The sequence below is a fragment of the Cervus canadensis genome, chromosome 18 (assembly GCF_019320065.1).
Source record: "Cervus canadensis isolate Bull #8, Minnesota chromosome 18, ASM1932006v1, whole genome shotgun sequence".
NCBI lineage: Eukaryota > Metazoa > Chordata > Mammalia > Artiodactyla > Cervidae > Cervus > Cervus canadensis.
The window spans coordinates 19,074,348-19,096,935 of NC_057403.1; the positions used below are offsets into that span (position 1 = coordinate 19,074,348).

Sequence of the window (22,588 nt, forward strand, 5' to 3'; positions counted from 1 at the left end):
AAACCAATCATCACAGTCAGGAAAAATACATGGATAAGTCACTGCCATCTAAATCCTCAGACCCTATCTAGGGTTTGCTAGTTATTCAGTCATGTCCTTAACAGCAAAAGGATCTGGGTCAGAATCATGGATGCATCTAGATTTTCATGACATCTAAAGGTTGCAAGCCAGTTATTTTGTAAAATGTCTCTTAGTTTGGGTTCCTCTGATGTTCCTTGTAATTAGACTCTTGCTACACATCTTTGGCAAAAATACCACGACATGGATGCTTCTCATTGCATCATGTGGTCTGGTGCATGGTTTCCATGTGCTGCTTTACTGGTTGTGTTAACTTTGATCATTTGAGTAAGGTTGTTTTCCATACTGGTCCTTTGAAAACAATTTTTTTATCCCTGTGTGACTAATAGGTATTTTGTGGAGAAGTATTTTGAAAATATGTAAATACTTCATTCCTTAAAAAGCTTTGCTCATTAGTTAATTTTAGGTCTAAGGGATTATAGTTTACTTAAAGTATTACCTACTATTCTTTACTTTTATCCTCAGATTGCTCCAGATTTGACCAGTGGAAGTTTCTTTAAGCTGAATTCTGTTACCGCTTGACATGTCCCATCATTCTTTGGGGCACTTTTCCTGTTTCAGGCTCCTCTCATGTTGCAGCTTTGAAATCAGTCATTTCTCCAAGGAGAAATGTGTCTCTTAGTGGTGATTAGAAACCAGAGTCTGTGTTTTAGATGTGCTCATTGCTGCTAGAGTATCATTGCTTTTAGACTTTCTCAGTGGACACAGCAGGTAAATATTTGTATGTATACACACACACTTGCATTTACATTTATTTCTTTATCTGTCTGTATATGTAGAAAATGAGTTCACGGCAGTAACTCACCACAGGCTTCATTCTAATTTTCTGTTTCCATAGTTCTGATTCTCTTCTTCTCTGACAGAGAGAAGCCTTACTCCCCAGATTCTCAGTGTATTTTCTTGTTGCATCAAGTCCTTGGATGTGATCAGGCTCCTGCTGCTGCCCTCTGGGGATGCCCTCCTTACCCTGCCCTGTTCTGTCCCCTCCAGTCCAGCCACCAGCCCTCCACACACACGTCCTTTCCCTGTCCTTCCTCAGTCCCAGAAAATGGCTTTGGGACTTCATTGTTTAGGAAAGGGAAAGAAAACCATTTTCTTATTCATAATTAGTTGTTTGTATTTTAACATGTATCTCTCATGGCATTTTTAAAAGAAAATTTGATGTAGGTTACTAGGTTTCAACTGTATTTCCTCCTGCCATAGGGAGAAGGAATGCTATTATTTATGGGTATTGTTTGTGTCTGTTTACTCACACAGAGAATATTTCATTGAATATCTTTAGACAAATTTTATTGGTCACTTGTGAAGGAATTTCCATGGCGTGAATACCGCCAGAATTCACCAAAGAGTCGGAATGGAACTGGGTGTTTAGCTTTGCTCTGTCTTCCTACAGTGCAGGGAGTCCGTGGCATTGATCTCTGTGACCCCAGTGCCCAGGGGAACACACAGTAAGTGCTCAGTAAGCGTTTATTGGATTTGAGTGGGCCTCAGCTTCTTTTAATGAACAGGAAACCTAGTAATGGTGATGAGTTACTGCCTGGTGATTTGATGTCAAATGTATTTTATCCTTGGGCTTCCCTTGTGGCTCAGTTGGTAAAGAATCCACCTGCAATGCTGGAGACCTGGGTTTGATCCCTGGGTTGGGAAGATCCCCTGGAGAAGGGAACGGCTACTCATGCCGGTATTCTGGCCTGGAGAATTCCATGGACTGTATTGTCCATGGTGTCACAAAGAGTTGGACACGACTGAGCAACTTTCACTATTTTATCCCTAAGCAATTTTGTCTTTTTTTTTTTAACAGAAGGTGGTCTTCTGCTCCATCAAAGAGGCGCTGGAAGTGGACTGGAGCAGCGATAAAGCAAAGGCAGCCCTGAAGCGCACAACTCCGGATTACTTCCTCCTTCAAGGTGAGCCCTGAAAGCAGTTTCTCAGCATGCGCTTTGTGCTCTCATTTCTGCATGTGAGGCTGCAGAGCCCAGAAGGTTCCTTGAGGTTGCCCTGAGCCGAATTGCCCCTTAGTTGGTTCTAAGTGGTCACTTAGGATAACAGAGTGTGAATGGAGAGGAGGCCCGTCATTGAGCTCTAGTTTCTTTACGATTTCTGCTTTTTTCAAATTATGTGTTGAAATGAACTGCTTTCTGAAATTGAGCCCAAGATAACAGTGTTATAAATCAAGCTACTGTCATCACCTCTTTTCCCTCTTCAGAGTTCTTCCTGGTGCTCAAAACCAGCGTTCCTCTCCTAAGAGGTTTCTCCCATCTCTCACCATCATTGCCAATGCTCAGAGGGCGTTAGCTAGGTGTTGGTTGCCATCTCAGTGTTCTTGTGCTTGGCACTTTAGTAGTAGTAGTATTTTTTAAAATACCCACGGAATGTGGGATCTTGGTTCCCTGACCAGGGATCGCACCCTTGCCCTCTGCATTGGAAGCACAGAGTCTTAACTACTGGACTTCAGGAAGGTCCCTGTACTTTAATTTTTTAATATTATTTTAAAAATAGTAATCATGAACATTGAGCACTTACTAGCAAGAGCCAGTGGGAGTTGATGTGTTATCTATCCCTTAGTTCACAGACAAGAGAGCTGAGGCACAGAGAAATTGAGGTTACCCTTGTTCTCAGGGTGAACAAGTGTGTAAATCACATGGGTTTGTTAGCATAAAAATAATCCATATCTGTTACAGAAAATACCAGAAAAGCCCAAAGAAAAAGAGTCACCTTGACATTTTTGTACTTTCGGGGATGTGCTTCTCAACTCCCCCTCCTCGATGCTGGCACATAGACACCCCTCTGTAAACAGCTGTTAATTTGCAGAGGTTTGGGCATAGCCTCAATATTTCTGACTGCCACTTATAAGAGGAGTCAGCTAGTGTTTGAGTTTACCATAACCTGGGGATCCTCAGCCAGGGGTGATCTTGCCCTCCAGGCAAGTGTCTGGAGACATTTTTGGTTGTTAGAACTGGGGTTGGGGTGGGGAGAAAGTTGAGATGTTGCTTAATATCTCAAGACAGCCCCCAGGACAGAGTGCTCTGGCCCCCAGAGTCAGCAGTGTTGAGGTTGAGAGATCCTGATCTACAGCCCTTTTGCAGTTTCCAGACTACTTTCTTGTCCATCTCCTCATTCTTCTCCCTCATGAGATGGACAAGATGGGAATTAGCCCCAATTTGGTTTCCGGGGGTGAGGAGGCAGAGACCCAGAGAGGCTCATGTTTTGCCTTGATAGGACACCGAATGAAAGTCGCTCAGTCGTGTCCGACTCTGCGACCCCGTGGACTGTAGCCCGCCAGGCTCCTCTGTCCATAGGATTCTCCAGGCAAGAATACTGGAGTGGGTTGCCATTCCCTTCTCCAGGGGATCTTCCTGACCCAGGGATCGAACCTGAATCTCTTACATCTCTCCTGCATTGGCAGCCGGGTTCTTTACCACTCGCATCACCTGGGAAGCCCAAGAGGACCCCAAATGCAGATGTAAAAGAGGTGGGACCTGAGCAGCCTGGGTCTTTGAAATCTAATGAATTAAATACCGTATGAGGTACTAGGTAATAAGAGCATCCGTGCTCCGTTCTCAGTGCCCTGTGAGTGTTAGCTCATTGGATCCTCACCGCATGCACACGAAGCTGCTGCTCTACTCCCCTCCGTACACACAAGGTGTAGACTGGTGAAGACACAGGCCCATGGCCACCACTGCCCTCAGGAGCCTGTCACTGAGGTGGGGAGGCAGGACTCATGCCCTGGAGACAGGATGGGGGAAGGTGTGTATTTCATCCACATAGACTCTGCTGACCATCACCATCAGAAGTTATAAGGGGCTGGGGAGTCGACAGGACGTGAGGAAGAAGCAGGAGCTTTATATTATGATGCACGTGGCAGGCAGTGGTACATGGTTATTCAGAACTGGCGCTTTGGAATCAAAACAGACCTGCCTTCCAGTCCTGGCTCCGTCATTTTTTTTTCCAGGTGGGTGAGGTTGAGCCACAGACTTCAATTCCCAGAAGCTCCCTCAGATTGCCCTCTGACCATGGGGTTGTTGACAGTGCTGGCCTCAGAGGGCTTTTGTGAGGCTTGGATGATACCCGTGCAAGAGGCTTAGCCCAGAGCAAGACCTAGAGACCTGTCTAATCTAGCTGTGTGCTTGGAGGTCGGAGATACTTTCTAGTATATAGTACAGTGTTAGGGTTGACTCAGTTTACCCTTAATTCCATACTTGAGTAGGTATTATCATAGTAGCAATCCTGTTGGGCTTTAGTTTTTTGCCCATAAAAAGCAGTTTGTTTTATAATATACTCCATGTGTTTACTTCCCCCTTCTAGATGGTAACTAATTCTCTTTTTAGTTTCAAAGTTTTGCATTTGGAGATTAAAACTATGTTCATAATTAATAATCATACAGTTTCTTTATTATGATAAAAACACACCATAAACTTTATCACCTTAACAATTTTTATGTGTGGTCGTTTTTTATTTATTTATTTTTTTGGCTGCATTTGGTCTTCGTTGCTGCGTTTTCGCTTTGTCTAGTTGCGGAGAGTGGGGGCTGCTCTCTAGTTGCGGTGCGCGGGCTTTTTATTGTGGTGGTTTCTCTTGTTGCAGAGCATGGGCTCTAGAATGAGGGTTCAGTAGTTGTGGCTCACAGACTTGGTTGCTCTGTGGCGTGTGAAATCTTCCCAGACCAGGAATCACACCCATGTCCCCTGCATCGGCAGGCAGATTCTTAACCACTGGACCATCAGGGAAGTCCATGTGTATAGTTTTGTAACGTGTGTGTGTGAGTCTCTGAGTCATGTCCAACTCTGCGAACCCATGGACTGTAGGCTGATAGGTTCCTCTGTCCTTGGGATTCTCCAGGCAAAAATACTGGAGTGGGTAGCCATTTCTTTCTCCAGGGGATCTTCCCGACCCAGGGATCAAACCTAGGTCTCCTGCATTGTAGGCAGATTCTTTACGATCTGAGCCATCAGGGAAGTGTCCATAGTTTTGTAATAGGGAATTTTAAAAAAGGAGGCAACCCCACATGTCATACCATCTTGGTCAAGGCTGGCAGGTGTGTGCTTCCCACTCTTGCCTCCACCCCTGTGTCAGATGTGGCTAAGAAAGCCTCCTCATTGACCAACCACTTCTCCCAGAGCCTCAGAATTCTCTCGACAGCACTGCCTGCAGTCCTGTCTGACTGGGCATACAGATGAGCCCACTTCTTAATTCTAACTAGCCCACGTCTAAGCTTATAAGAATAAGGCCTAGGAGGGAAGTGACTCCTCCTCCTCCTGGCTATACAGCCCATCAGTGGCAATATCAGATCTAAAACCCAATTCTCCTGATTTTGTTCTTTTACACCACTGTGCACGTCCATGCCTACCCCATGCCTCACACACACATACACCCCACCCGGTGCTCTTGCTGAGTCTTCCAGATACCCAGCATAGGATATTTTTCTCTTTGCGGCAGATGACGTGTCCTGACTTGTCTTGCGTGTTGTCACATGCGGATTCTTGGTGTTTTGTTTTGTTTTGTCCTCACGGGTCACCCTGTGCCCTGTGTGTCTTTCCAGATACGCTGCAACTGGAACTATTGGGAGTGTTCCAGAAGTGAGCATGAGGGTCTGGTTAGCTTTCTGGGGGCTTTTCTGTTGGTGCACATGTGATTAACTCCTTGATTAAGGACTGGACTGAGCTTCTGGAAGTGGAGGGAAATGACTCTCATGATCTCTTTCCCTAGGGGAGTCTGGCTGGCAGCTTAGACTTCTGCCAGAATTCAGCTTGTAAGTGTTAAGTGACTTGCTTTCTTTCACTGATGGCCTTAAGTGCTTCGGGAAAGATCTTGGAGCATACACAGAATGACCTCATTTGTATTGTTGGCTGCAAAGTGTGTTTCTCTGGGAGCGCTGTCTTTTGTGACTAGTCTTATCAAATGTAAGTTGTTTTCAGCTTTTCTCAGTCCTTGGAATTTGTTCCCAGGAGCCTTTCTAGGAATGTGACTGATACACCTGCTGATGTCTTAGGAATTCCTAGTGATGTCAGAGGGCAAGGTCAGAGTAGTACTTGACTGTGATACACACATGAGGATACCTTGCAGAGAACCCAGATGGAACACTTAGTAGGTGCTCAAATAGTTTATATGTGAGTGACTAGTTTGCCGGTCTGATCATTTCTTCACCTCTCCCTGCTGGTGTCCCCGAAGGCTCCTCTTGCCTGCCTGCTCCCCTGGGCACCCGTCAGGCTTTTGATCCCAGTGTCACCCAGCTCTGGCCTGCCTCTCATATATAGATGGTCCTTTCCACCCCATTCACCATCCAGCCCCTGGTGAAACAGTTGCCCTGCCGTCTGTGTGCATGTGTTTGCCTTGTTGGGGTGTGAGTGTTTTTCCAGTTTACTTCATAAGATAGTGGCCAGACTGCACGCTTCCTGCTGCATTTTCCACTATCTCGAGAGTCAGCCTCACCATCTGTGAGCAAAAGGTCTCATCTTTTTATTATTCTCCCATGGCATGTTGCAAAACATTAAGTGTGAGCTGGTTTCCTGTGGCAGAAAGTTGACTTTGATTTGTTCTTTTTGAGGTTACTGTGAGTTTATCATAACAGGAGTGCTAAAAATAATCGAGTCTTGTATGGAAACAGCATTCACTTAGCAGCATGAACAATAACACGCAGGTTTAGCCCAGAGCAGGAAGACATGGACTTCATCTCGAGATGTGAATTACTGAGCAGAGACTCTTTGGCAATCCTAACTTTCTCAGTCTGTTCTGACGAGTCGTGGAAAAGTACTTAGGCCGTCTTTGAACCACAGAATTAATGCTGAAAATAATCTTAGACCATTTTTGGAGCACCTGCCATGCACCAGATCTCGTGCCTGGAGATCGTCATGGGAAGAAGCAGCCTCCTTGCCAATGGAAAAGACAAGCAGAGATAATCCTACTCGTGAGGGGAGCTGTAACAGAGGGCTATTGACAAAGCTGTCATGTTGTGCTGGTCTGTTTTTCAATATGTGTGAATTATTCGACAATTGAAAGCAAACTGTTCTGAGAGCTCAGGGAACTGGGGGTCTGGCTGTCTCTGGGGAGTTGGGAAGGCTTCAGAGAGGAGGAGACATCTGAGCTGGATTTTAAAGAATAGGTATTTGCCAGGTGGTAGAGGGAGATGAGAATATTGTGGGCCAGAGAAGCAGTGCCTGCAGGCAGCCAGCAAGGTGGAGACCATGGCCCAGAGAGGCTGGAGCTTGGTGCGAGCCAGCCAGACGTGAGATCAGGCCCTCACTTTTTTAGGTTTTTATTCTTAGAGCCAGCGGTTTCCCAGGAGGATATCAGGCTCCCTCAGGGAACATTTGAAAATACAGGTTCCTTGGTTCTAGCTCAGATTTACTGAATCAGAACAACTCAGAGTGGCTGGCACCTGCATTGTCGTGCACCTCCCAGGTTTCTAAAGGACCAGTCAGTTAGAGAGAAACCACTGCCCTAGGAGAGGAGCCCCTGTCCTGTGTCAGAGCCTTGGTTCACTCATTTGCGGTTTTATTTTAAGACATGTTAAATGCTGTATTTCAGGCTGAGGCAGGGCTAAGAAGGTAAGCCCATGTGGCTCTTGAATGCACTGTTTTGTCTATAGACCCTCAGACTAAAAAAATAACTGTAAACAAATACTGAACTTGAGTTAGGTTTGTCTTTTACAGTGGTGTGGGTTAGCGATTCTGAAATTTATTTACGCTTTATTCTAGGATACCATCTGAGCCACCAGGGAAGCCCTGGATGGAGCAAATAGGCAAATATATTGTGGATAATGAGACTCGGATTTTTTTATTGCCAGAAAGGGGAGTTCGTTAGTTCCCCTTGTTGTTTTAGTCGCTCAGTCGTGTCCGACTCTTTGTGACCCCATGGACTGTAGCCCATCAGGCTCCTCTGTCCATGAGGTTTTTCAGGCAAGAATACTGGAGTGGGTTTTCATTTCCATCTCCAGGGGGTCCTCCTGACCGAGGGATCGAACCCATGTCCCGTGAATTGTCAGGAGAATTTTTTACCATTGATCCACCTGGGAAACCCTCTCTAGTTCAATTGGAATTGGAGTCATCTGGATGAACTCATGGTTTTTTAATATGTAGGTATAGAAATAGATGCGTGTGTGTCCATGTATTTACATTTTTTATTATCTTTAAAAATATTTATTTAGCTGCTCCGGATCTTAGTTGCGGCATGCAAGATCTTTTGGTCGTGGCCGGTAGGATTTAGTTCCCTAACCAGAGATAGAACTTGGGTCCCTTACATTGGGAGCACAGTCTTAGCCCCTGGACCACCAGGAAAGTCCCCATGTATTCACATTTATACATATGTATTTCCTAGCTCTAATCCATTGAGAGGGCTTTTAGAACTAATAGCCATGAACAGACTTCATGATTGTTAACATGCAGGGAACCAGGACTCCTTGGAGAAGTGGCTGGTTCTGAGCCTGGGGTAGGAAATTTACAGGTGTGCCTAGAACATCCTGCTCTGCCCGAAAGTGAGGACGTGTACAGAGAATGACGGGTTATGTCTGAAATGAAGGTCACAGGAGTCAGTTTGAAGCGGCGCCTACTGATCAAATCTGGGAGAATTTGAGGATCAAATAAATCATGATCGTAGTTGATTACAACCCATAGAATAAAATATCTCATGAGCCTATACTGATAATTGAATAAATAAATGAGGGAGAGGGGAAAGTTTTTTTTTTTTAAACAGAAGAATAATAATAAATACAGCAAAATGAGGAAGATTAAGAGAAATCTGTGTTTGGCCATCATAGTAGTAGTATTGTTTTAAGGATCACTGATGGATGCTAAAACGAATGGGAAAGTAGGCTGTGAAACAGCATAGATGTCTTCCCAAGATACTTTTTGATTTATTACAGAGAGACTAGAGAATCCTGGCAGATTGTCCCTCCACCAAGAGATCACAGTTAACATTCCAAGAATAGGACAGTAGGTCTCGTGCGTCCTGCTTGGATGCACTGAGCAGGTAGAAGATAGTATAATAAGTAGCACTGCACTGCTGAGCCAGCCAAGGGTGGCCTCTGGTTCTCAGCCCAGCGTGGGTGATCTCACCCCAATTATGAGGAAACATCAGACGTACTTGGACTGAAGATGATTCTATAAAATAAATGGCCTGTACTCTTCAAAAGTGTCGTGAAGGACCCAGGAACTCCCATTTCAGATTAAAGGAGGATGAAGAGACAGGGTAGCTAAATGGAACACAGACTTCCCAGACTGGATCTGAGAGCAGATTTTTTTTTTTGCTTTTGCTCTCAAAGACATCAGTAGGACTGTCAGTAAAATCTGAAAAAAATCTGTTGAGTAGGTAGTAATACTCTATCAATGTTAATTTTCAGTTTTGATAACTTTTGTGGTTCTATGAGAATATTCTTGTTTGGGGGAAATACACAGTAAAGTGGACTTCCTTGGAGCTGGTAGATCCGACCTCGGGCCCTCCGTGAGGGAATTAGAATCTTTTCTAAGGTGCCCGATTGTTCTTGATTCATAAGTCTAGCCCAGCAAGTTTGGAGTTCATGTCTACTTTCCGCTACCCCTAGAACCTTGATGTCTCCAGATTTGGATTTGGAAGAAAGGCATTTTGTTTTTTTGTTTGTTTGTTTTTTTCATTTATTTTTATTAGTTGGAGGCTAATTACTTTACAATATTGTAGTGGTTTTTGCCATACATTGACATGAATCAGCCATGGATTTACATGTGTTTTCCCCATCCCAATCCCCCCTCCCGCCTCCCTCCCCATCCCATCCCTCTGGGTCTTCCCAGTGCACCAGCCCTAAGCACTTGTCTCATGCATCCAACCTGGGCTGGTGGTCTGTTTCACCATTGATAGTATACTTGTTTCAGTGTTATTCTCTCAGAACATCCCATCCTCGCGGAAGAAAGTCATTTTGGTTCCACTCTGTCATATAGTTCTTGGCCTTGAGCAAGTCCCTTCACCTTATGGCCTCTGTTTTCTCATATAGGAATGGGGGAGATACTGATAACCTTCTCCTCCCAGTGATCATGTATAGGAGAGCCTTAGAAATCATTGTCTTCTTTTAATGTTAATCTTCATAGTAAAATACTCAGATGTCTCAGAGGAAACTGCCTTTTCATGTGTATTCTTCCAGAACTTTCTAGTATATTGTGCTCATTCTCCCTCATCACTGCAGGGATTCTTTCACAAGATTTCTTAATAATAAACAGTTTTAACTTTTTTATGGTTAGAAAACTTAGTTTCCTTGACTCCTCCTTCCTCAGTTCTCCCTGCCACCTCGACGCTCCGAGCCTACCTGTTTTTATGATTTTTAACTGACTTTTGTCTCTAGACTTCAGCTTGATTGGGTGATCAGTTCTCTTCAGGAGGAACTTCTTATTTTAGAACCTGTAACCTTTGCACACCAGTCGTTGCCACTTGCTGGGCCCCACGTTCCCCCGCGGGTGTTTTGGTGTCCAGTGATGACAAGAACTGCTGAGGAAGAGACGGCCACAGGGAAATGGGTTCCGATAATGGGGCAGCCGCTGAGTGCTTGTTGATTTGCTGCTGTCATAACCACAGATGTTTAAAAATAATTTGTAGGGAGGGAAGAAGAAAGAAGCAGTGGGTTTTGTTGTGTTTCTTTTTTTTGTTTGGTTTTTTTTTTTCTGGTGCCACTTGTCTTATCAGTGGTACAAAACGCAGACCACAGTCATTCAGAAAGGAAGAAGGCAGTGCCACGCTGAGTGGAGAGGTGAGGGGGAGGGCAGAAGTGAGCCGTGAGTGCAGTCCTGGGCTTCACTGCCACCAGTGGGTAGAGACTGTTGCTGGAGAACCAACTCTGTTTAGGCGCGTGCTCCATTCCTCAACCTGAAAGAGGCATATAACCCAGAGTCCGCCACTGAGGGTCACAGGTATTAACAAATGCAGGCCAAGCACATCTTGTGCATTAATAATTTTTTTTACTTGTTAATTTTTCTTGGCATATAATCGATTTACAAAGTTGTGCTAGTTCCAGGTGTACAACAAAGTGACTCAGCTATACATATGTATTCATTCTTTTTCAGATTCTTTACTGATAGAGATTCTTACAGAATATTGAATAGAGCCCCCTGTGCTATACAGTAGGTCCTTGTTGGTTAACCAACAAGGAACTTCATGGGAACAGATCTTACTATGATCATCTCATTTTCACAGACGGAAATAGAGTCTGAAAGAAGCTAAGTCATTTGTCCAGGGTCACCAAAACTAGTAAGTGTTTAAGCACCCCCCTATAAATACCACGTCCCTCAAAGCACTCAGTCAGACTTCAGCTGTTCGCCTTACTAATTAATACTTATGGCATTATGTCCATTTTTTAAAGTCTGAACATCACAAGAGCCCCATGACGTTTTCTTGTTCCACTTTTGCAGATGGGAAACTGAGGCCCACCGAGGCCAGATTGAAATAATGGGCAACATTGTCAGCAACCTGCCTTGTCTTCTCTGCAGGCTCGTGTCTCCCCCACCCCCATGTTAGCCTGTGTTTGAGCTGCTCTCGGGCCCCAGCCCAGCTGCGATTCTGGTTGAAGGCCTCACATCTCTTCCCTGACTGTCAGACAACAGTCACGGGAATGTCCTGTGCCATCTTCCCTGGGTAAGAGCGGTTGGCGGAGAGCAGCAGATGCCCAGAGTCAAGGTCATGTGCCACTCAAGTGCTGGGCTGGAGAAAAGCCCCTGTCTCCCTGCTGCTTGTGACCAGGCAGGGGAGTGTGAATGGAGAGGGCTCTGTCAGAACAGCTCTGTGAGCCATGGGCGGCTGGCCACGCTAAGAGACGGGGCCGAGCACTCGGGGTCCAGGGAGCTCTGCACTTGGCCCCTATGTAACCTGCCTCAGCATTTCAGAATGTTTCTGTCCCCTTCTTTTTGTAAGTTACAGACTTCTCAGACTGCTCCATTGTAAAGATGAGAGTCAAGTTCAGGAATCATTAGACCATTTTTTTGTGTTTTTTTTTTTTAAAGAAGAGAAATAGGGGACTTCCCTGGTGGTTGGGACTCACGCTTCCACTGCAGAGGTCATGGGTTCGATCCCTGGTTGGGAAACTAGGACTCCACATGCTGCACAGCACAGCTGGGGAAAATATTGTTTTTTAATTTTTGTTTTAAAATAATAATTATTTTTTTTAAAGGAGAAATAGAATATTTCACCAGATAGAGTCTGAATGGGTGGTTTGCATTATTCTAAACTGATGGAGTCTGGGGTCGGAAACTAAGTTCATTTGAAGTGATTTTCTTTTTTCTTTTCTTTTTTTAAACCAGTCTGTAGTCTCTCTTCTCTCTGCTTCCGGGGAGGCAGTACAACATAGAGATTAGAGGTGTGGTGACTGGAATCCATCGTGAGCCCAAGCCTCAGTTTCCCACCTCAGACATGAGGATGATCACAGTTGCACCCACCTCATTCTATTTTATGTAGAAGAGCTTTTTCTGAATATGGGCTATTACATGCCCCCCTTTTAAAAACCTAAATGTTAAGAAAACAAACATGTGACTAAAAACTGGTTAAACATAATTTTGACAGCTGAATAATACTTCATTCTGTCAACCTGTCATATTGCATGTGCATGCTTAGTTGCTCAGTCGTGTCCAACTCTTTGCAATCGCATGGGCCGTAGCCCACCGGGCTCTCCTCTGACCACGGGACTCTCCAGGCAAGAATACTGGAGTGGGTTGCCATTTCCTACTCTAATCGTATTTTATGTAATCATCCTATTATTGGATGTGAGATTGTTTCCAGATTGTTTATGGCATAAATAACTTGGCGGCAACCATTTGCACATAATTAAATCACTGGCCACAGGGCCTGACCTTTTGTAAAGCCCCTCAAATACCGCACCTTTGCATGGCTGGGTGAGCCAGTTCCTCTGTTGCACGCTCAGGTTGAGTAATCTGGGTCTTTATTTGGTAGGCAAAACCCAGCAGGTCATTTCTGAGAAGCAGGACTCCCCTTTCTCCCATCAACAACTTTCATCCAGCTGCCTCAGGTTCTCTTCAGAAGACAGCGAGCTGTAAATAACCAGAGACAGCTTTCTTTCTCTCTCTGCTGAACTGAGATGGGATGTGGTCAGAGACCAGCTTTCATTGGCGAGATGAAAGGATGGCCAAGACTTGGTGCTCAGCAGGGGTGTTTCAGAAAAAGTCTTCAGGGCAGGCCAATCTGGAGGTGAAGTTCTCTGGAGAAAGAGGTCAAAGGCCCGGGCGGCCATGGTGACAGACATGTGGCATGTGCGTGCCCTCTGTGGACTGGGATCTCCACCTTTTAGGTCCCAACATGGCTCAGCATCCGGGGTGGATGTGGTGTGCAGGTTCTCAGGAAATGTTTGTGGACAAGAAATGAATGAAGGAATACATGCATGCACATACTTTCACATTTCTGGGTTAAAGAGGAAAACTAAAGAGAGGTAAATGAAGCGGGGAGTGGGGTGGAGCTGAGCTGAGCTGAGCAGACGATCAGATGCAACCAGATGCCTTGAAAGGGGAGAGGCTGAGAGCCAGCAGGCCTCATGGGGGTTCCCAGAGACCATGCCTCTGCCTCCCCCAGCCCAGCCCCTTCCCTCCTTTGAGTTTCAGGCCCGTGGGCCAGCTGTTCTGCACATTTGGCCCTCAAATATGGCCTTGAAAGGCAGGCTTCTGTCTAGTTTCCCTCTTGAGGCAGATGTGGTACACTGTGTCTTTTTTTTTTTTCCCCTTTTTCTGTTTTTCTCTTGCTGAACATTCCTTGGTAAAAAACAGAACCATCCTGGGTATCTTGAGGTCTCCATTCATTTCAATTAGCACAGGACCAGGCTGGTTAGATCAGTGAGGGCCTGTGTCACCTTGTTGTGAGCCTTCTCCCCACCGTGTGACTCCTTTCCTTCCTTCTCCAAACACTGAGGCTTCCCGTGGAACAGATAATTCCTCAGTGTGTACCATGGGGGCATGCCCTGTGCTGGGCATTCATTAGGTAATGTTGAACACAACAGATAACGTCTCTGTCCCACGGAGCACCACAGGCTAGTAAAGGAGATAGGTCAGTCCTTGTACAAGTGAACTGACGTAGGTGACTATAAAGTCTCAAATTGTGATTAAGACCATGAAGGCCGAGAGCGAGTTGTAGAGAGTATCAGAGAGGATGTGCGATTCAGAGCCAAGGCGCAGCAGCCCCCCGCGCTCACTGTTGAGTTGGTGGTGGTCCCAGTCACGTGAGGAGTCCCAGCATAGACCAGCGTGTCAACCTCTCTGAGGGCCATGTCAGTGGGTTTATGGAGGTCGGACAGTTCCGGAGTAGCACCATGGACCTGACGCTCCCCTGGCACCAGCCAAGGTGCTTGGCCTGTATTTATTCCTTTCATCCTTAAACTGCGTGAGTTCAGTGCTGTGACGATTCCCATTTTACCGAGGAGGCTTAGGGATGTTGTCAGGGTCCAGTGTTGCAGTGATTTAGAACAGGAGTCAGAGTGGTCTGCTGGTTCCAGGCTGCCCAGGCCCTGGGAAGGGCTCTACAGAGAGGGCGCAGTGGTCCCTGACGAGCAGCATGGGCAAGTCCAGGGCAGGAGGTGGCAAGGGTCAGTGTTCGGGCTTGGAGGACCTGCCGAAATATGGTGGTTGTGCCTGGTGGGAAAGGGGCGTCTGGCTGCTAGGTGAGACCACCCTCTTCCACCCCGTCACGCTCACTCAGAGCTCCTTCTCTAGTCCCGGCCTTTTGTTACCATGTGTTGTTTTTGTGTGTCACCCTCACGAAATACTCGGAGTGGCAGAGCATGCGTTTTGCTTTGTCCCGCTCAGGCCCTGGCAGAGTCTGTGCTCGCTGTGTATTTATTGAATGAACAGTTGACTAAATAGGAGACCTGGTGTCTTGCCTTTGGAGATGGGCTGCTGGCTAAGAGGATAACTCTCCTTTTCATTTTCTTGGAGATGTATGTCACCCAGGAGTGGATCCAATTTCCAGATCATTCTCAGAGATTATGAGTCTCTTGAGTGAGCCAGTTTGGGGAGACTGGTGGGGAGCACCAGAGAGGTGAGGCAGGGGTGTCTGGTACAGAACAGCTCTAGGCACCAGCCAGGCAGTTTTATAGAGATTTGGCTTTTTTCTTTTAGTTGAATTCTTTTGGGGAACAGCAATTGGGTTAGAGCTAGTTTGCAACATTGACTTCATTTTTTTCCTACAAAAATAATGGGAGTTTTTGAATGGCCTTAGTGATTATGCTAAATATAATTGTTCCATTTAAATGCAATAAAAGTTTTCAGAAAGAAATGGAATAATTAATAATATTGCTTCCTGGATTCCTGTTATAACACTAATCTAGTAGTCAGATTTACATTAAATTTGAATTTGAGTTAATTTCTCTTTGCAAAAGTAGTAGTTTATCCACATGTATACAGTTTTTCTTCTAATCCAGGGAAAGGTGCTTGGTTTCCCCCTTTCAAAGTTTGTTTTCTCTGCTGCATGGGAGAGTCCTGAACTCTAGCAAAGACCCCAGTCTGTCCTCAGTAGCGGTGAATGTCACCCCCCACCCCTGGACTTCAGCAGCCTGACTTAATTAAAAGGTTCAGAGGAAGTTAATCAAGTTTGGAACTCTGATTTTGTGCAGTGTTTTGATATGTTTCGATGAGTCATCTTTTGGCATCCCTAACAGTATTTGATCTTCACGGAATAGTTTCATAATCTGGAAACTGGCAGGGAGGTGCTCTCCAGAAATGCAGAGTCAACAGTGATGTGTGTATGTCTGGCCATTTGGGAGGGTAGATGACAGAACAAAGAGGAGACTTTAATAAGCAAGAACCCGTCAGGGGCTCGGGTCAGTTCTGAGGCTGCTGCCTGTCTAGAACATTGGGCTTCTTCCTGCCCCCTCCAGCCCTGCTCACTGGAGTGCTGACATTAAAGGGGAAAAAAAAAAAGTACAGAATACAGCCTCTGTTTGCTTTGCTGCAAATAAGTGGCTGGAGTGACTGGCCCCCGTCCCGGAGGCCCTGCGCGAACTTCAGATGTGGTCAGTGAGGCCTCTAGACGGTGCCAGGCTGCCGGCCCACGTCCAGGCGGCCCACACCAGGAACAGGCAAGGGGCCCAGAGAAACAGCGGGGCCAGCTGCTGGCGGCCTCTGCTCCTCCTCTGAGCGCTGTCCTCTTTCTTTCCAAAATGAAACTGGTCTTACCCCCTGAAGATGGATGGGCCAGGGTTCACATGGCCCCTGCCTCCTCTGCTCACCCACACAACTAGGAACTTAAAATTAGTGGACCAGTGGAGAGAGGGCAAAGCCCGTCTGGAAAATGCGTCTCACCAAAATGTGGTCGAACGGGAGTCCTCTTGAGGTGGGGGGCAAAGAGCCAGGCTACTTGGGATCCTTGGGCTGCATTCCTAATGGTCCTGGATTTCTGCTGGGTCCAGTTAGGGTTAAGAAGCACAGATTCTGAACATCAGAATTGGCAGTTCTCCACCACTCCTCATTGGCAGTCCCATGGAAAAAACTACTCAGTCTCTGAACTTTAGTTTCTTCACCTGTGAAGGGGGAAGCGTATCAGGACCTCACTCCCTCCCTCGGTTATTGTGGACGTAAAAGGTTTAGAAAGGTGCCTGGCATGGAGTAGTCACTGTTTGTTTTGGAGTTATTACAATAGTTTGAGTTTGCTTCAAGAGCTGTGTTTCGTAACCAGAAGGTGAAAAGTTTTGTGGCGAGGGCTTAAAAACTGAGCCTCTCTGGCGTCCCTTGTGACAGCTCGTGCTTCTGCCCCAGTGACAGAAGAAAGACTGTACGGGACTGAGACAGGACCCAGCTGCAGCCTCGTAGCCTTGTTTGCTTCCTGCCTGCTTGTCCCTGGCCCTTGGACTGTGCGTTAGGAGCATCTGCTCAGGCAGCGCTGACACACACTCTGGGTCTGTCTTCTCCAGAGTGATGGACAGGACGAGGGCTGACGTTTGATACCGTCCGCTTAGAATGTCCTCTTGTCTGGACCTGAGATTTCCAGGTTCGTTTGTCACAGGACCTTGTTGGAAAATAGGCTCGGTCTCAGTGATTCCTCGCCACTTTGCAACCTTTCCTCCACCTTGTCCCCACACGCTTGCCTGAAGGCATTTGTTTTACTCCAGATCAGAATCCCAGCGACACGTCCACAGAGGTAGAAGTTGAGCTCGGGTGATGGCAAGTCCGTGTTAGCCAGCATCTGGATGGTCATTGGCTTTGAGTTGGCTGCCAAATGGTCGGGCAGAATCCCGACCATTGGGTTGTAGAAGCTGTATTCTTGGAAGAGAAAGGAGAGTAACATTCCTGGACCGCAAATTGTATCTGAAGCAGGTATTCTGGAACCTTCTAAAGAAAAAGAGGACAAGCCCTCTGATGTGCAGAGCCCTGTCCAGGGCGCGTGACTAGCAGTCTTTCTCTGGCACTGGCACTGAGAAAAGCATAGCCCAGCAGCAGGTTGCATCTTCTTTAACCTGGACCTCCACTGTCTGGGGTCTTCTGAGAACTCTGTGTAACTGTTTATGAACTTCTCTCAGGCTGCAGTGGAGCCGTCTGTCCTGGCCCCTAATTCCCTGTCCTCCCCCGTCACCTTCAGGCTGCAGAGACCTTGCTCACCATTGGACCTCTGGCACCTAGGTCCACCGGGCACACCTAGGTCAGCCGTGCTCACTCATGCTGGTAAATGAATGAATTCTTATTACTTCTTGGAGAGCTGTTCTCCACAGGGCTGCCCATCACCAAAACTGTGTGTGAGTCTGAAGAAAACAAAGAGAATGATTCCCCCGTCTGGGGCTAGATCCAGATATTTGCATTTTTAAAGAGCCCCAGGACTATTGCCCATTCACCTTTAACTTTTCCCATTCACCTTTAACTTTTAGAGAGCTCCTTGTACTGAGGGAGGGAGTATGACTTGGGAATGAGTTCACTTTTTCAGTCAGCAAACACTGATGAGACTTAAGTGGAAGCACTTGGTAAACTGTGAGTGTGAAGGGCCCTCCCAGGGTCCCCTGGGATCTACTGTCTCTGCCTCTGCTCCGAAACAGCCTGTGTGCCGTGGGAGGAGCACTGCCTGGAGAGGAGGCTCCACCTGCCTTGGAGAGCATGGTGGGGACAAGAATGCCCCCCAGCCCGCCTGCAGTGGACATCTGGACGAGGCACTGGAAGGGGCTCGGTCTTCTGTTCCTGCCTGTGTCTTTTCATTTGGCTTACAAGTCCAAGCCTTGTTCAGGGCTTGTTCCACGGTAGCTCTGATTTGCTGCCGTCATCTAAACCCTTCCTCTAGTTCACATCCAAAATGAAACATCCCTTTCTGGAGGTTGACATAGCAGTTGTAGCAGTTGTATTAAGTATGGAGGGTTTATTTGTAATGATCCGCCTGTCTGATGCGTCCCAGCCCTTGGCTGTCCTCTCTGGCTGGAAGCAGTTCATCCTTTGAACTTGTACCTAGAATGCATGCCTCCTCCACCTGACGTCTCTTCTGGGTCAGAACAGGGCCTTTTCCCTGCACTGAAAGCTTCCCCGACCCTTCTTCCCAAACCCCCACACACTTCACTCGTGGTGGTGAGGCAGGGAAGCTTTGCTTAACAGCCCCCATAGAGGGTGTCGGGCCCGTCGTGCTGCCGTGGCTCTCGTCACAGGGGTTTTAGGCATTTTTGTCATTATTTGATTACCTTTCTGACTATGTTGGTGGAATAAATGAAAAGTGTTACCTTTCACTTGGCCCACATTTTAATTAATGTACTTCCTGTGGAATGAAAAAAATTTTTTTGTTTTATTATCAACATTTATAAGTATTTATTATGAAAAAATTATTGAAGTACTGTTGATTTAGTGTTGTGTTAATTTCTGCTCTACAGCAAAGTTGATTCACATATACAGACATTCTTTTCCACTGTGCTTTATCACAGGTTATTGACTATAGTTCCTGAGCTATACCTTAGGATCTTGTCGTTATTCCATTCTATATATAATAGCTTACATCTGCTAATCCCAAACTCTCAATCCGTCCTGCCCCTTTAGCAACCACAAGTCCGTTCTCTGGGTCTGTGAGTCTATTACTGTTTCATAGATAAGTTCATTTGTGTCATATTTTAGATTCCACATATAAGTCTTTCTCTTTTTGACTTACTTCACTTAGAGAAAACCTTCCTGTTTTTGACTTACTTCACTTAGTATGATAATCTCTAGGTCCATCCATGTTGCTGCAAATGGCTTTATTTTATTCTACTTTATGGCTGAATCAACACTCCATTGTATATGTACATACCACGTCTTCTGTATCCAGTCATCTGTCGATGGACGTTCAGGTTGTTTCATGTCTTGGCGATTGTGAGTAGTGCTGCTGTGAACATAGGGGTGCATGTGTCTTTTTGAATTGTAGTTTCGTCCAGATATATATGCCCAGGAGTGGATTGCTGGATCATATGGCAGCTCTTTTTTTATATATATATATATGGCAACTCTTTTTTCTTTTCTTTTTTTTTTTTTGTTTGAGGAACCTCTGTACTGTTTGCCATAGTGGCTGCACCAATTTACATTTCCACCAGCAGTGTACCGAGGATTCCCTTTTCTCTGTAGCCTCTCCAGCATTTATTATTTGTGGATTTTTTTTTTTTTTAATTGAGGGCCATTCTGACCAGTGTGAGGTGGTACCTACCTCATTGTAGTTTTGATTTGCATTTCTCTGTTGGTTAGTGACATTGGGCACCTTTTCATGAGCCTGTCAGCCACATATATGTCTTCTTTGGAGAGATGTTCATTCAGGTCTTCTGCCCATTTGAGTTCTATGAGCTCTTTGTATGTTTTGGAAATTAAGACCTTTTTGATCACATCATTTTCAAATATTTTCTCTTCAGTTGTGAAAAGACTTGCTTTTTTAACCTGCCTTCTTCCTTTCCCAGTGCTCCTGAAGTTTCGCACAGATAAAGGAAGAGATCCTAGTTCTGATACCTTTGGGGAAGATTCTGAGTTATTGCTCCAGATACGAAACGATGTGCTCGATGCCCTGGGTGTCAATCCTGACCTGCTTCCTGAAGACTTTGTCAGGTTGGTCTGAATATTTATCACAATTGAGTTTAGATTGATAAATGTCTGTGTTCAGCGCACACACACACACACACACACACACACACACACACACACACACACACACACACACACACACACACACTATAACAACAGTATATGAAAAATGGAGGTGACCTTATATGTGTTCAGAGAAAATGGAGGTGACCTTGTATGTGTTCAGATATAACTGCAGGGTCAAGGGAGTGGCAGGTCAGATGGATGGGTTTATTATTTGGTAGATACTGCCCTTGCCCTCCGCTGATGACCCATCAGTTTATACCCTCAGCCGCAATGCCATCCTTGTTCCCAGTGTCTTCGCCCCTGGGCACTGCGATGCTTTCAGCCTCAGGGACCAGTCCTTTGTTCTTATACACAGGCAAGTTTTGGGTTTGATTGGTGAAGTCCAAAGGGAGACTAAGTCAGGAATTCCTCCCAGACAATTTTGGGATCATTTGCTTACTTCCACTCTCTCTCTATGTCTTTGAGGGGACCATGTAAGCTGCCTTGCTGTGCCCCGCTTGTAGCAGCAATAATGATGGCTAGAATCTACTGAGCGGCTATTAGAGTACCAGGCACTGTGGTAGCTGCTTTGTGTATGTGCCCTCTCTTGACAAGATCCCATTATATAGGAGAGGGGAGGCTGAGTTAGAGCTCAGAGAAGTCCAGTCACCAGCCTGAGGTTACACAGCTGATAATGTACAGTGTACATTACACCACAGCACAGCGTGGTGAAGGCTTTCACTGCCTACCAGTGCAGCCATATGGTTGTTACAGTAGTCCTTGAAGGGTGTGTTATTGTTTCCCCGTGAGTTAACTGAGGCTCAGAAAGATGCAGGCACATGTCCAAGATTTTAGTAAGTAGCTGACCAAGATTTCCCCACACCACTGATCCCTGGGGACAGCCTAGTACCTTGGTTCCTATTCAGCAAGAAAGTGAATGGTGGTCCCATCCTTCCCTAGTCTTTTCCTTGTGCACTCATGTCTGGGGACCTCACTTAGACACTGACAAACCTTGGCCAATTTAAGACCAGCAGTGGGGCTTTGACTCGCCTGCCAAGCCCTCAGCCAGAAAGAGGCACCTGGATACCAGGCGCTCTTGTAAGTTGGCACCAGTAGGGAGTTCAGGGGCTAATGACACCATCGCTTGGGATGGGGTCCTTGTCCCAGGGGATGGCCCACGGGGAACAGGTTCCCACAGGTCCGGCTTCTGCAGTCCCAGCCGGGCCAGCGAGCACCCCCAGTGCCAGTGCCAGGCCATGAGCATGTAGCCGAGTGACCGATTTGGGTGTTGAGAGTGATGAATGGCCTGCCTGGGCATCGCCAGCCAGTGGCAGAGCCCCCGCTTCCCAGAAGGAAAGAACCACAGCCTCACTGCTAACAGCCTGTCTCACTGCTGGCTGGTTTCCTCTCCACAGAGTGTTGTATTCCCCCCACCCTCCCAGCCCTCTTTGCAGAAACGGCTCTCCTGTGTCTATGCCCTCATGTCTATGCCCTCCCATGCTCAGGCGCTCCCTCTCTGTTGTCCTTTAAGTGAGAGGTGTTTGATGGCCTCTCGACGGCCGGCCATGGCCAGTGCAGATAAGGCTAGGGGAGATGCGCTGGGGGTGCGGTGGGGAATCGAGCCGCCGTCTGGCAGCTGAGCTGCCCGCACAAAGTGCCCACCGCCAGCTCCGAGCAGGGTGTGCTCACTTGAGGAGGGAAAGCTGTGCCCAGGTCTCCGTTTCCCTCATCTGCCTGTGATCCGCTTGTCCCGTCCTTCATGTCAGGCTGTTTATTCTCTTCAGAGGGCTCAGTTGCTTTTCTGATTATGAAGGTAACAGATACTCATTGCCAGAAAATAGAAAAGGGAAGAAAAGGATCTCCCATAGCCCCTCCCAGTGAGAACCCACTGCTGGCTTGGGGTTTAATTTGGGGCTTTAGCTTCTCAGACATCTGTGTATTTACTCATGTGTCTTCTCTTTTTAAATACCAAAATGATCACACTTCATACGACAGCCTTCCTTTTCCAGCATCTCATGGACCTGTTTGTGTCACAAGTAAAGATCCGTAACCTCACTGTACTGCCTGATGTTTCATTGTCTACTGTATGGTTTTTATTTAACCATTAACTGCTTGGTACTTAAGTTATTTGTAGTTTCTCACTGTTATAAACATCTATGACAAACATTCATAATGTATATATGTAACATAACTTGTGCTGTTAAATTGTTGCATTATGGTAAAATGCACACAACATAAATTGTACCATTTTAGCCACCCTTAAATGGACAGAACAGTGGCATTAAGTCCATTCACACTGTTGTCGCCTGTCACTGGTACCGTCTCCGAACTTTGTCCTCATCCCAAAGTGAACCTCTGTCCCCGTTGAACACTGACCTCCCATTGTGTGTCCCCAGCCCCTTGCAGCGTCTTTCTTTCTCGATGAATTTGACTGTTGTGGGCATCTTGTTGAAGTGGAATTGGAATGTAGTATGTGTCCTTTGGTGAACTTACTGGTCCTTAATTTCAGAGATAATAGACAT

General features: G+C 46.3%; 1 protein-coding gene across 2 annotated transcripts in view; it reads left to right on the forward strand.

Moving 5' to 3' along the window:
* The window catches only part of SAE1 (SUMO1 activating enzyme subunit 1), a 61,552-nt gene that overhangs the window by 31,694 nt on the left and 7,270 nt on the right, over positions 1-22,588 (forward strand). Inside the window, exons 6-7 of one of the 2 annotated variants that reach the window (XM_043435625.1) lie at positions 1,880-1,985; positions 19,901-20,045. In XM_043435625.1, coding sequence (XP_043291560.1) covers positions 1,880-1,985; positions 19,901-20,045 — 251 coding nt within the window. The remainder of the gene's footprint in view (positions 1-1,879; positions 1,986-19,900; positions 20,046-22,588) is intronic. The other variant, XM_043435626.1, reaches the window with a different exon arrangement.